This window comes from Camelus ferus, chromosome 3 (genome assembly GCF_009834535.1).
Source record: "Camelus ferus isolate YT-003-E chromosome 3, BCGSAC_Cfer_1.0, whole genome shotgun sequence".
NCBI lineage: Eukaryota > Metazoa > Chordata > Mammalia > Artiodactyla > Camelidae > Camelus > Camelus ferus.
Genome location: NC_045698.1, coordinates 64,827,361 through 64,841,940, shown reverse-complemented (window position 1 = coordinate 64,841,940; position 14,580 = coordinate 64,827,361). Strand labels below are relative to the sequence as shown.

The 14,580-nt window shown below is 38.7% G+C and overlaps 1 protein-coding gene across 1 annotated transcript in view; it reads right to left on the bottom strand.

The window, feature by feature from the left end:
- The window catches only part of RHOBTB3 (Rho related BTB domain containing 3), a 46,007-nt gene that overhangs the window by 13,514 nt on the left and 17,913 nt on the right, over positions 1 to 14,580 (bottom strand). The window contains exons 6-8 of the mRNA XM_032476269.1: positions 13,585 to 13,950; positions 7,297 to 7,409; positions 4,217 to 4,337 (exon numbers count right to left, since the gene is read on the bottom strand). Coding sequence (XP_032332160.1) covers positions 4,217 to 4,337; positions 7,297 to 7,409; positions 13,585 to 13,950 — 600 coding nt within the window. The remainder of the gene's footprint in view (positions 1 to 4,216; positions 4,338 to 7,296; positions 7,410 to 13,584; positions 13,951 to 14,580) is intronic.

The window sequence follows — 14,580 nt, the reverse complement described above, 5'->3', positions numbered from 1 at the left end:
GTTTTTATAATGAAACATCTATTCTTTCCAATTGGCTTGAAATACCACCATCCACCCCTGTCCACGTGCCTCTCAAGAAAACACAGCCATTACTCTTCTTAGCCAAAAGCACTTTCCTTTATTAGAAACAGGAAAATGCAGGAAGTAAATCATCCTTAGGCTAAGCAGTTCATAGATTACAGCAGAAATGGCAAGGGAATCTCTTATGGGGCCAAGAGGAACATTTCAGACTTTATGGGAAATTTGGAAGGGGATAACCTAGTCCCCTGCTTTCTCCCCATCATACTACTGCCTCAGGGAGCCTCTTTCCTAAATGAACAATGCCTGCTTCTTGGGAGAGCCAGAGCTGCTTTAAATTTTAAAGATCCCTCAGTCTATACCCCTCACTGAAACTCATTCAACTAAACTGACTCTTTAGTGAAAACTTGCTAAGCTCTCCAGCTACTGCGCCACCCACCAAGGCAGTGCCAGATGGGACACACGTGGGCCTGGGACTCAGGGCAGAGAAACAGTTCTCTCCACACCCACCCCCTTAGGAAACCATGAAGCCACAGCCACCTTCAGTTCAGTCTAGATTAGATCAACACCATCATCAAGCATCTACCACTTGCCAGTCACCATGTTTGGTACTGAAGGTACAAAGATGACAAAGATGGAGCTACCCTGCTTTGGAGCAGCCAAGCTTTTAGTTTGGAAGAAGACATCACAGCCAGTATGAGTGACAAAACTGCCTCCTTTCAGAAAGTAACTCTATGAGCCAGACCACTCTGCTCTGCCCAAGTGTGCATCCCTAAAATCTTGTACTTCTCAGGTGCATATGTCCTCTAAAATATTTACAATTATTGGGTTCTTCACCCTCTTTAAATCCAATCAAAACATCTTCTGGCTCAGAAAAGAAGAAAAAAGTTCTGTGTAAGCCCAGTGACTTTCTCCAAAACCAGTAAGTCCCTCAGGATGCATAAGCAACATCCGACAGTGCCAGTTCTGAGCTCACTGCTTGGCACTGTCATCCGCACAGGCGCACCTCCTACAGGAGCAGGGAGAAGCTGCACACCTCCTAGCAGGCAGCTTTCCCTCTGCCTTTAGGTGGCCTATCCTCAGTGTTACAGTGTCCATCGCTGAGAGACAACCAGTTTCCATAACCAAAGCATGCTGGATATATCTGTATACAGCAATTAACAAAGAATTTAAACAGGTTGCATTTTGACCTGTAATTTTAAGGTTTTAAAATCTCATACAGGGAACAATGAGAAAAAGAAAAAGGAAATAAAAAGTATTGCTAAAACAAACCAGATAATGTATCATTTGGGTTAAAATTGGCCAAAAATATCTAGTAGATAGTAGTAGATGGGGAAGAAATTTATAGGTAGCCTTGAAATTTTAACAGAAATTTTCCATTGATAATGTGTTAGAAGAGTTACAAAACCAGCAGCAAAATGCTCAGTACCATGAAGCATTTTCAAAGCCCATTTCAAGCTTGGAATTTAGTCTGAAAAACGATTATACTTCCAGTCAAAAAAACAACAATTTCTGTTTCTTACCTTTTCAAACTACTATTTTGGTGTTATAAATTGTTCTACTGTGAGACTGTAATAAAAATACCTCAGCATAATTACATTTTAAAACACTGTATATAAATTGTATAAATGTATAAGCAGTGTATAAAACATGCTGAATGGAAATAATGTGATTACGAACTCAATAGCAATAGGAAAGAACAGAGGATTTACTGGGGGGAAAAGAGCAACTTTCTAGTTAAAAGATAAACATTTCCTTTGGAAATGTTAAGGCCTACAGTAACGTTCCTTTGTAGTATTTAATTGCTGTTACAGTTTTTAAAGAATTTTTTTTAAGGAAAAGTGTTTTAAGAGTGAAACAAAATTCAAAAGCCCAAGTTTTCTAGTAACTTTGCATTGATTATCAAAGGTCTTTATTTTTGTTATATACTAAAATAAAATTTGTCATACCTTCTTCACATTACTCACCAAGTTTAAAAAATGAAATTCTTAGAATTATCTTGTTTTATTCTGAAAACAGGAAACTTGCCTAGCTCGAGAGAGATCTAGAATATGTACTATCTAAGTGAACAGGACAGAATGTAATTCTGTAAAAGTGTTTTTCACAAGGCATAGATTCAAATGTCAAAAGGAAACATATCTTTTTATATCAGATCCAAAAGTTTACCAAGACTAGTTTTAGAACTGCTATTGTTTTTTTTAGATTACTTAATGGAAAAAGATACAAACCCAAACAACAAATTGGTGGTGGTAGTAAAAAAAATATATATGTATATATATATGTATCTGCATAAGTGTATATTTGATGACTATTCATTTCAAGGGTAGTAAATAGGTTTTATATCCCATGGCAACTCCAGCCAGCTGTTGGTGATGCCTGGAACATTTTAAAAAGAGAATTTGCTGCGGCTCTGGGTTCAGCAGGAAAAGGTGCAGTGATCCACCAGTGTTGGCTGCCATTGTAGGGGGAGGGGAGGGGAAGGGAATCTGCCCATCAGGCCTCTATATACACCTTCATATGCAGCATCTCCATCGCCATGACCACTCTCCCAGGTAGAAACAAGTATTGCCCTTTTATAGGTGAGGAAACAAAGGATCAGGATGTAACATGACACAGCCAAATCTATTACACAGTAAATACGTATCCCAACAAGATCCCAGCCAGGTCTTTCGCTACCATCTCATCAAGCTTAAGACGAAAAAGGACCTTTTAGAATCTACACGATTCACTTTCTTCACTTTGCAAATGAGAAGACTCAAGGCCAGAAATCTTCTGGACTTGACCAAGGACACTGCACTGGTTGGAATGCAAAGCCAAAGCTAGATCTGTGGCATCAGCACAGGCATACAAAGAGCCCTTGTACATCCAGCCTCTGTAAAGGTGGGGACTGTGAGCAGGCACCTGCAAAGGGTCAGTAGGTGGAATCGTGGAAGAAAAGCAAGAGACTGTGAGGTAGGAGTCTCCACACCACTGCATGTTTTTTTTCCCTTAATATAACATATTTTCACATGTTACATATTCCCTTTGAAGAACTTTTCAGTAGGTTATGTTAACATAACAGTTGGTGTTGGTGCTTTCCATGCAAATTATAAGCAAATTTGGTCTCTTGTTAGCTTTCTTTTTCCAAGTCATTTTTTACATAATTTCAAGGTCACTCACTATCCTATTCTCAGTGGCCCACACTCACAATGCAGCTACTGACAGTAGCCTATCCAAAGGCATCCTGGAAAATTTCCAATTCACTGTTTATCTTGGCAAGTGATCAAAGTTAAAAGTAAAACAAATCCTTCTGGGGAAATTTTTTAAAAAGTACATGACTGTTAACTACCATACATTTCCACCATAAAATTAAATTATTATCTTCCTTTCAGTCACAGCCCACCTGAAACTCCACTTAATTCATCTGAAACAGCTCCTTCTAGCCTTCCTGCACAATTGAAGATATCTAACAATTCATTTTTAAGATTATGCTTTCAATCTATTAAAGTGACAAAATTATCCAAGCAAATAATCAATAATGGGCATGAAAACAGCTCATGTTTATTAAAATTAGGTAGCACTACTTTCCCACAGAGATAAAAAGCAGCTCTCAGTTGCTCTGGTGATAATTCTCAGAGTGCTGTGAGGAGTAAATGTAGCAATATCCATGGAGGCCTGATGTGAGCCAGGCATGAACCTCAACCAGAGTAGTTCCTTGTGCTCAGTTAGAAAGGAAGAGAGCTGCAAAAATAAACTAAAGGTAATAGGGGGCTGATTTCATTTGATTTAAAAACTAGGATCTTAAAGAAATACATGAAAATATACAATGGGGTGATATTACAGATCACCACACCCCTTGCTAGTTCCTAAAAGCTAATTAAGTACTGGGTAAGGGGAAAAAAAAACTAAGGAAAATATACATTTCTTTGCTTATTTTAATAAAATATTTTACTTCCCTAGAAAATTTTTGTAGAAACTCAAGCAGTGTTAATCTACATCCTACAATAAAGAATAGTCATTCCTTCACCCAAAATATTCAAAGCTGAAATAGAAAGTTAGGTAAGAAAATAAGAAATAAAAGTGAATGATGAAGGGGGTGAGTATAGCTCAGTGGTATGTCCTAGGTTCAATCCACAGTAACTCCATTAAATAAAAAAATTTTTTTAGAAAGAATTTGAAAAAAAAGTGAATGATGAACTGTGTAAAAATCGAACCATACCTTGTATTTCGAAGACAACATCAGCAAGCATTGGTTTATTAAGGAAAAACTTGAGAGAAGTGTTATAGAACCACAGAGGTTTTCTGGCTTGATAGGTTTTGCAGTTCCTTAGGCAATTAAACTATAAGGAAAAACAAAATACAAGGGGAAGTGTTATACAATATGCTTTGATAATTTGGCTAGAAAACTTGGAAAACTGTGCTAATGTCTAAAGAAATAATGATTACCTACTCTACGGCATCTCTGATCACAGCTGTCATGGAAACTTACCCTCAAGAACTACATCTGCGACCTCTCAGTGAGCAACACTGTGCTACCCAGGACTCACAGCAGTGAAGGAACTGGTTAAGTGAAAACTCAGCTCTACATCTGAGAAGCTGTGGGGTCCTGAATTCCAGGGGGCCTTTGTTACCTGGGAAACAGACAACCGTAGCCCAACCTCATATGAACACCTAGTAAAATATGTTTGCATATACAACCTGCTTGTTTGTTCACTAATTAAGAAACTATATACACAAAAATTTATTTTATAATTAAGAAAAAGTACATATTTTCCCCTACCACACAATGTCCTATTGCTTTACTAGATCAACATTAAAATACCTGAGAGTAATGAACTAATTCATCTCCATCTTAATCTACAACCTTATAATCCTAAATATCTTTCCTGTTCATAGCTGGGGCTGCAGGAATCTATCAAAGGTTGTCTGGATCCCTGATCTGGAGCCCCGGAGAACCCTTCCCATGACTACATCTATCTGTCCTCTCACAACTGCTAGCTGGCGGCCTCCAGTGACAGTGCCTCTGTCTGACCTGGGGGTCTCCAGCCTTCCTCTGCTCCCCACTCAGGAGTTAGTGCTTTGCTTATCCTTTCTCTGATCCTTCAGACATTCCTTTGTGCCAGTTCCAGAAACCGAGGGCCAGCCCCTTTTCCCTTCACCCATTTCCCCTGCTGAATCTCAGAACCTCAGCCCAGGTCAGAGCTCTGACCCTCTGCTTGGCTAGGGAGGGAATTCAGAAAGCTTTATTCCTAAGAAATAATTAAGTGTACAACTTTAGCAATAAGAATAAATGGCACCAACTTTCCAGTCTGGATTAATCTCTATGGTGGGAACTCAAAATGTTTGGTGAGAAAGAAAAAAAAATATTATCTCTCCTTCCCAAAGAAGAAGAACATATGCTCCAGGATGACATCCATGAGCAAAACAGACAACCTAAACAGGATCATGCAAAACCTGCTCCTACAAGTTATACTCTCAAATCCTATATACAGTATAGGATTATATTAATACACATCGAAGGAACTCTTGGAGAGGAATGCCACAAAACAGTCAAAAAGCATCACCGGAACCTGAGAGCTGGCAGGACTTTACAAATCATCCGGTATATTCCTCATTTTACAGAAAGCCCTGAGAAAACTTCGTCAAAGCCACAGGCAATTCTTGGCAGACTCACAATTTAAATGTACATTTCCTGATTCCCAATTCATTGTTATCTCTCTGTGTTGTCCTCAATGAAGGAGAGAGAATCTTACCCTAGGAAAGCACAGGAAGAAAGCACAGAACTCTCCTGTCTTCCTATGCAAAGGAAGGAATTTACTTTAATTTCATGGAATCATATAGTCCCCAGCTTTCCCTCCTGCAAGAAGAATTTGTTTTATTCTTGGTACTCAAAGGAATGACTGTGTTCAGAATCAGACCCAAGGAAACTTGCAGGTTTAGAACAAAAGACAACATTTCTGTCTTAACCATTCATAAAAAGGTTATGAATCTGTACCTCAGAAATACTATATAGACATATTTTATGTATGAATATATATATATATATATATATATATATATATATGTAAATTATGAATCCGTATTAACAGATTTCCTTGTCACCTATGCCTTGAATTAGAAAAAAATGGGAGGGCAGAAGTTTGGAGAGATTACAAATATACATTTTCACTGGTCTATGAGCAAGTTAATCTAGAGAACTTTTGAAAAACAGAATGCAAGTTTATGTGTACATTTCTACAAAAGAATTATTTAGCTGAACTAGATTGTAAAACAGCTACCACCCTGCCATACACCTGTACAACTGGACATCTTCCGTATACCTGCTTCAATGTGTTATTAAAACAAGAAAAGAAAGGTCTTACCCCTTAATTCTGTTACTTTTGTTTAAAAAAAAAGAGAGATCATTTTCTCAATTAAAGAATAGTCAGGAACCTTTATAAAAGTTAGTACAATTTTAAAATATTAACTTTAATTGTCAATAACTTAGGTTGTAGAATTGACAGTCAACTATATTAAAAATTAAAGAAATAATCATTTTTAAAAACTTAACCTAAACCTATACTTTGCTAAGTATTGCTCACAACTTACCTTTTTATCTACTGTAGCCAATTTGTTTATCACAGAACCTGAAATAAGAATACACTGGCTAAATTGTATAATGTAGTCATCTTAAAAGTTAACAAATTTACTTTCAAGGCCCTTACAGACTCTGCACAATCTAAGTTACTAGAGTTTTAAGGTGCACAAGTTTATGACCATATACAAAGTCTGTATTTTTATGGTGTTTGAAACTAATGTATAATTTTGAACCTATAGCAGATGAGAAACAAGTTCTTAACTGTCCATCTGGCTACATAGATGTCTCAGAACTCTTGAAAAAGGCACACACAGAAACTGCTTTACTCCTGAAAACTGTTTGGACTGACACTGTGAGCAGTGAGAAAGCATCCATCCAACAACCTTAACTGTAACTGGACAGATCAACAGCCCTTCATTCTTGACACAGACTGCACATTCCCAGAGCCCCAAGGGAATGTCTCAGAGGATGGAATTCACAAACCAACATTTTAAAGACATGACTCACATATACTTTCATTCTTACATGAATTAAAATCAGAGATAGCGAGAAATAACATGTGGCTTATGTTTAAAATATTTAAATGGCAAAAATATACTTAAGGAGAACATATGATATTACTGACTTATGACTCAGTATTATATTCATCACGGTATATTATAGTATATCAGTTATAACTCAGAGAAAGTCAAAGTGAAATAACTTATAATAAACTAATTTACCTTTCCTGGTGTTTTTAAAATGCATTTAACTTTCTCAATTACATTTGAAACATCCCCAGAATCTTTCACCTTCTTCCTGACATCTTCTTCCAATTCTTCCCACTGGAAGGCACCTGTAAACAAAGTAACATATATTGGATTTTTCTGTTAAAGCAGGAAGTAACAAAAATAAATCTCTTACTAGGTATCAACGTTCCCTCTTTTTTAGTATTTTCTTTTAATTTTTATTTACCAAACATATGTCCATGTAATTACATTAAAACATTTAAACAGTTCTCAGGTTTTAAAAAAAGTTTGTCCTCATCTAAATTATTTCTCAAAACCTAGAGTCTTCCTGAACAGCTGCCACCTCTTTACAGCAGGTAGTCAGCTAGCGGTAACAGCAATGGCTAGGATTGGAGTTTACCATCACAAGTGTTCCAACACCCAAACTCTTTACTCGCCCTGAGTAAGGGGCAGATGTGGTCTTTTCTAAGGTTGGATTAAATTGTACTCATCATGGAGAGCAGTGACTACACCAGGCAGAGGAAGAGAATGCATTCAGAAGGTCTCATGCACTGTCGGGGTCAGATGAGGATGTTCCATAGCCAACTCTACAGAACCCACCTGAAGAAGGGAGCTAAATAATTTTCTGATGAACTACACAACCATGGTATTGGAACAAAATCACCCCATCTGGTCCCACCTCTTGTGTTTTGACCCCAAACCACTTTCAAGCTTTCTAGGCTCACTTCAATTCTGTCAGCCCCCCTTTCCTCTGTGTCTTACAAAACTTCTGTTCCAGGGTCAGCAGAAGTTCCCCTTTTCCCAAACACTCCTGACAGCAGCCTCCTATCCAGCCTCCCTGCTCCCTAGAGGCCTTTCCCCATCAAATATATCTCAGTATCAATGCTGATCAGTTTCCAAAAGTGTATTTTGGGAGATTGCCCCCATCCATCCCATGTCTTATAGGAAGTCCTACCTCCTAAAAATATTACTCAAAAAGGTGTAGAGTGGGTGGGCACAGCTGGGATACTCAGGTTCTAGTTCTCTCTCTGCCACTAATTCCTGCTGTGAATTCACCCAAATCACTTCACCTCTCTGGGTACCTTGAGATCTTGTTCTACCTGCTCTCAGTCTCTCTCTTCTGATGCTTCCCTTCAGGTACCCAGAACTTTGCCAGATACCTTCATGGATATTGGGAGTAGGGAGGGCATATAATAAACCTTTACTGAACCAATGAGATCAGGCAATTGCAGCCAGCCTATACCAATGAGATCCAAGCTCATCTGAAGAGTCAGAAGGTCCAGTTGCTCTCAGGCCTCCTGACAGCTGAGCCCTGCAATGCTTGGCACTCCTGCCTATCTTGAAGCTTCACCTTACCTGCCCTTTGTGTTTACCAGGGTGCATGGGGAGAAGGAGGGGGAAGGAGAGCCCTGACGTGAGGCATTTGCTATTCTGTAGGGTAAATACTCCCATCATGGCTAAATTCAAGCTACCAATACGACAACACAGAACACAGACCTGGGAAGAGATAAATACCATCGGCTATCACACGTGGGTGCCAGCGGGCCCCCGCACACCACTGCTCCCCCCACCTTAATTGTTCTTTACTGACTTCACTGTCAGCTCTCCTTCCTCCCTAAATTCCCCAAGGGGTGCAGTCTAGAACACGTCTGTGCTTTTTGTTTTCCTCTTCCTCAACTAATGATTTTTAACTTTAAGTCACGTACTCTTTTCACAGTCTGATAAATTCTTCGGATCACTGCTCCAGAAAATCTGCCACGCACACACAGACATTAAGGTCTGTACAAAAATATCAGGAGTAGAAGAACCTCTTGGAAGCCAAGGGAACTCAGATCAAGAAAATTCACTCTAGGCCAGCAGCTCTCACCTCTAGCTGTGCATTACATTTACCTGGAGATCTTTTATAAAATACCATCAGAAAAGGTCTGATCCCCAGACCAGTAAAACTAGAATTTCTGGGGCTGGGGCCTAGACACTAATTTTAAAAGCCTCCCAGCTGATTCTTGTGTGCACTGAATGCTGCAACCGCCATTCTTCGTTTAGACATTTCATCCACTATTCAAACCCAGGGTCAGTGGGATATAGCAAACTGTAGATGTAGGTATTTCTGACTGTCTACACTCATGTAGGCTAAAGGAGAGCACAGACATTGTTTCTCAGTAAAATTATATTAACAAAGAACATATACACAGTATCTCCATTCAGAGGATTATCTGAAAGCATGCAAGCATCAAATCTAAATACATGGGATTAGTAGCAGGTAAATCCCTACAGGCCACCAATCTATTAGAGAACGGACACAGAAAAGATCCAATAACTGAAAATCAAAGTGAGACTAGTTCATAAGGGCACGCTAATGATTGGGCTGTTTTCATAATTAGAAATGCTCATCAAATCATCTTTGACACTTTTAGGTCCTAGTAAAGCAATAATCCTTAGACTGGAATTTTCTTTTCTTCTTTTGTGGTAAAAAATTTAACATGCGATCTATCCTCTTAACAAAATTTTAGGTGCACAATACAGTACTGTGAACAACAGGCATGATGCTGTATGTACAGCAGATCTATAGAACTTACCTGTCTTGCATAACTGACTGGGATTTTCTTTAGTTAACTTCTCAGAGCACTTATTTACTTAGACTCTTATAGCATGGTCTGCTCGTGCATACTCAGCTGTCTTTTTAAACAGTGCAGAAAAGAGCATGCCACAGACTAACTCGAGCTGGAGAATACTATGCAAACTGAAGACGGAAGCTCATTTTCACGTATTTATTTACTCTGGCAACATTTCAATCAGTGATGTGAAATTCTAAGGGCTATCTGCAGCAGGAAGAGCTCAAAGCTGAATTCTTGAGGCTCTTACAAAGATTTCAATTCCTAACCATCTGAGATGGTATGACTCAGGAATGTGCCAGCATAAAGACTGTATGGAGTATTTTAAGAATGTTACAACTGTACACCATTTAAGGATTACTCCTCAAGATCAGGAACCTGCTGGTCTTACTTCTCCGATTACTCCTTCTTCAGTGTTAGTCACTGAGTATTCACACATTATGCAAGGCTAGCTGTTATCCAACAGGAAACTAACGTGTGCAAAATAGACACACGTAAGCTGTGTCTGTTTGCTCAGAAATTTGAATAGGAAAATAAACAGAAGCCTTCTGGATGGGTGTAAAATGTTAACCAGACTATTCAACAGGCCTTGCCTAAATATGGGACCCAAATGTCCATGGTGACTCAACATGTACAAAATTTCAAATTTATAAAGGTTAAAAGAAAACCATGTTATTTAAAAAGAATTAAGACATTCTTTGTAATTTGTTCTTTTTGTTTTGGTTTTTTTTTAAAGCAGAAGATAGGATTAACATGATTTTTCAGCTCATGTTTGCTCAGGGCAAATATTTCTGAGTGTGCCCTGTCACGGAGTCCTGCCTCTGCATCCCAGCCCAACCGACAGGAGTACAAATGGCTCCTGTCTTCCGCCGTTTCCTACGTCACCCAGGGGTAGGCCTGGGCTTCTGTGAGGAAACCAGAGCATTGTTGGATCTTAAAAACTGTATTCTGTTCAAAAGTTGTTAAATGTTCAACAACAACAAGAAAAAAGCAAACAAAACACACAAGCCTGGCCTCTTTACTGAACTCTCTAGGTTTAAAATTTTTGTTTGCTTTGATAAAAAATTAACATTATTTTAAAAATGTAACCTATTCACAAAGACTAAAGGCTAAAACAAAACATCAGTAAATGTGGAGACACTTGAGAGTGAGGATCTGGTTGATTTTTTCTTCTCTTAAATTTTTTGCATTTTTCAGAATTGTCTTTACTGTGAAAATACAGCTTTACTATCTTTTTAAGCACAACGAACAATCGCTTTTGCTTGAGTCTGAGGTTATACCCTGTAAATAATTAAAGAATAATTAATAGGCACCTGCTGAAGCATTCTTTTCCCTTTTCCTCAACCTGCATCTGGGTCTCCCTATAGCCCCAGGTCATTGGTCTGTGGCCCTGCTCACAACTGCCACCACTTCTTGACTGGGTCACATACAAGGAGAGTTCAGAGCAGAAATGTAACAGCTCAGCGTCAGACTAAGAAGCCCATGCTCTGAACTGGTCAAGGGCTTGTGGCTCAGCAAGGTCTCCCTGCTATCCTGGCCCTCTGCCCTCTAAACTAAGGCTCACTTAGCTTCCACCCAACCACTAAGCATCCGCTTTCCCCACCTTCAGGCAGGGGCTGCAGCAGGGCACTGACAGCCCTAGCTTCAGGCAGCCCAGCATCACTCAGCTTTGCAGCTAACTCCATTTTGACCTTGTGCCCTTAGACTGATAACCAGGTTCCTCTCCTGGGCCTCTGGGCTGAATTCCAGGCCCTAATCCCCTGGCTGTGGCTGGTCCTAGTTCTTCCAAGGACAGATGTTGCAGCTACTTGTGGTCCACAGTATCAGCATCGCCTGGAGACTGTCGGAAATACAGAATCTCATGCCCCACTTCGGGCGTGCTGATGCAGAATCTGCACATGAACAAGATTCCCAACTGACTTGCATGCAGTTTATTTAAGGTTTGAAAAGCACTGGTCCAGGTGATGGACAAGCTGCAACACCAACCTGACCTGCTGTCAGAATGCTGGCCTTCCTGAGGTTGATCTCCAGAATAACAGGGACGCCTGACTGGACTCTGTCTTGCCTGTTCTCTTGCATCTTCCCACCATCATCAGAGATGATCTCTCTAAAGCCCAATCTGATCATGCATAAAATTCCAGAACAGCTTCTAAGAACAGCAGGAACCCTGCCAGCCTCATCTCCTTCCAGCCATCACCTCCCACTCTGTGCTCTAGCCATGGAAACTACCCATGGTTCCCAGAAACCAGCACTCTCAAAGATGACCTCTTCATTAATGCAAGTTTCCCAATATATTAATTTCTTTCAAAAAGCATTAGAATGGACACATGAAAAACTTATAGTAGGTAATGACTCTAGGAAAGGGGACTGAGGAACGAAGAGAACTTTTTCTTTGCTTTTCCCCTTTTTTTCATCTGTTTGTATTAATTTTACAATTTAAAAAAATTACTCCTTAGGAGAAAGACAAGCAGGTTCTGTCACTGGAGAGACATCTAGAGCTACCATATTAAAGAGGAAAGAGCTGACCTCAAAGTGTTCCTGTACCTCTGAAAGTATTTAATGGATATTGTGGGAAACCTGAATAATTCATAATTTCAACAGCAAACTCATTGAAACGAAAACTGAACACTTCCTTCATGGTTCTCTGACATATCATTAAAGATGCTTTTTTCCTTTTAACATGTAAACATTTTGGTTTTTCAAAACTAGTTTTAAATTCTGAACTGAGATTCTAAGTTTAAACATAAAAATCTGTAATACTAAATGAAGTCTTTAACTTATCTGATTTATTCGTAAGATGATTCACAGCTACTAGAGTCTACTCATTAATTCAACCAACACTTGCAGAGAACCCACCATGTTGAAGGCACTGTGCTGGTGTGCTCTGCAGGAGTGGTTATCTATGCCTTTTCAAAGCCAATATTCACTTAACAATGGATTTAAGAGCTACTATCACATTCTACTCAAATATATATATATATATATATATACATAATCCACTTAAATCTGCATGCTGCAAATGTATTTTTCACAATCATTAATTTTTATTTTAATTTATAAAACTAAACACAACCCAAATGAGGAAAGTAAAATCTTATCTTTAACATCAATCATTTCACCTGAAGACCACCCAAACCTTACAAAGATAAGGGCACAGTAAGTAAAAGAAAGAAGTCCAAAATATTCACAGCCAAAATTGATCAGACCTCAGCCTGAACTAATTTTAGACACAGTTTCTAGCTGCTAAACTGAGTGTAATGACCATGTTAACTTTGCTCCTCAAGTCCCTCCAAATCTGAGTCAAACAAAAAAATAAGTAGCTAGAGATACTTATTTTCATATGTATACTTGAATTTTAAAGTTAAACTGGACAATAAATTCTTCTATTTTCACATTTGCGGTTAATTTTTTAAAATTAAATACTAACACACCCACTCAATAGGAAAAGAGATTATTGCTTTTACATGTAGATTAAAAACCAAGGCAAGTAAACTCGTAAGGAGAGCTTGGACCAATTCCTATTGATAAAGCAAAAACTATTTCACATATAATCTTCACCTCAGAGGGTAGGAAGAAGATCAATGTAAAACCAAGCACTGCACTTGAGGGCCACAGGCATACTTCATTTCAGAAGCTTACAAAAATGCACCAGAACTATTTGAAAAGATACCTGAATAAATGAAGCGTAGAATGTCCGATAAACAAGAACAGAAGAGGGCGTCTTTAACTATGACTCGTAAGGGTGGGTTGCCTGGAGACTCCTGGCTAGCACCTGGAAACGCAGCATCTCTGTTGATAGCGAAGAGATCCTGGGTAGTTCGGATGATACTGGAATCCTGAATGTCAGCAGGACTCTTCACATTGAAAAGCAGCATGAATACATGGCTGACTGCGCAGAGAACAATTTTGTGGGCCTCGACCACTTCCTTCAAATCTGGGTTGTAAAATACCACATCCACACACTGGCAGCAGAACAGCAAGTTATTTAAATCAGAGTTATAATGCGATGCTTCAGCCTTTAAGACAGGCATTTTTTCTGTTTCAAAAAAATAAATAAAAATAATACACTATTCTTTAGATCTACAGATCCCATCATTTCAGGTTCATTTTAAGCAAAACAAAACACTATTTTAAAATATTATTAGGTTGACCCACATGAAGTTGCCAAAATCTGGCCAGTTTTGACCTATAATACAGCAATTTTGTATAGCTTAATCTAATAATAAACACATATACACTAATTAACCAGGGATAACACAGACACAAGAAATACTGTGTCTACTTTTCATAGTGCAAATGAAAAAGGTATTAATGCCATAAAGAGTAAAAAAATAGCATTTTTCATTAATAGATAGCATTTATTTCTCCCAAAATATTTCTCTAAGTGTAGAATTTCAGTATGTTGGTAATCATCATTCTTCACTTTCAACTGATATCAAATCAAAGAAATTACTAAATAAGTTCTGAAGAACTTAACCTCACATCTGAAGCTGTTTTCCCCCTGTGACTAGAACTAGAGGTAGAGGGATAAATTGTTAAAACAGCAACCTTTCAAGTCAGGGCTCAGAGTTATGACAGCGTGGACCCTGGGTTATGCTTAGTGTGGACCCTGGGTTATGCCCAGTGTGGACCCTGGGTTATGCTTAGTGTGGACCCTGGGTTATAC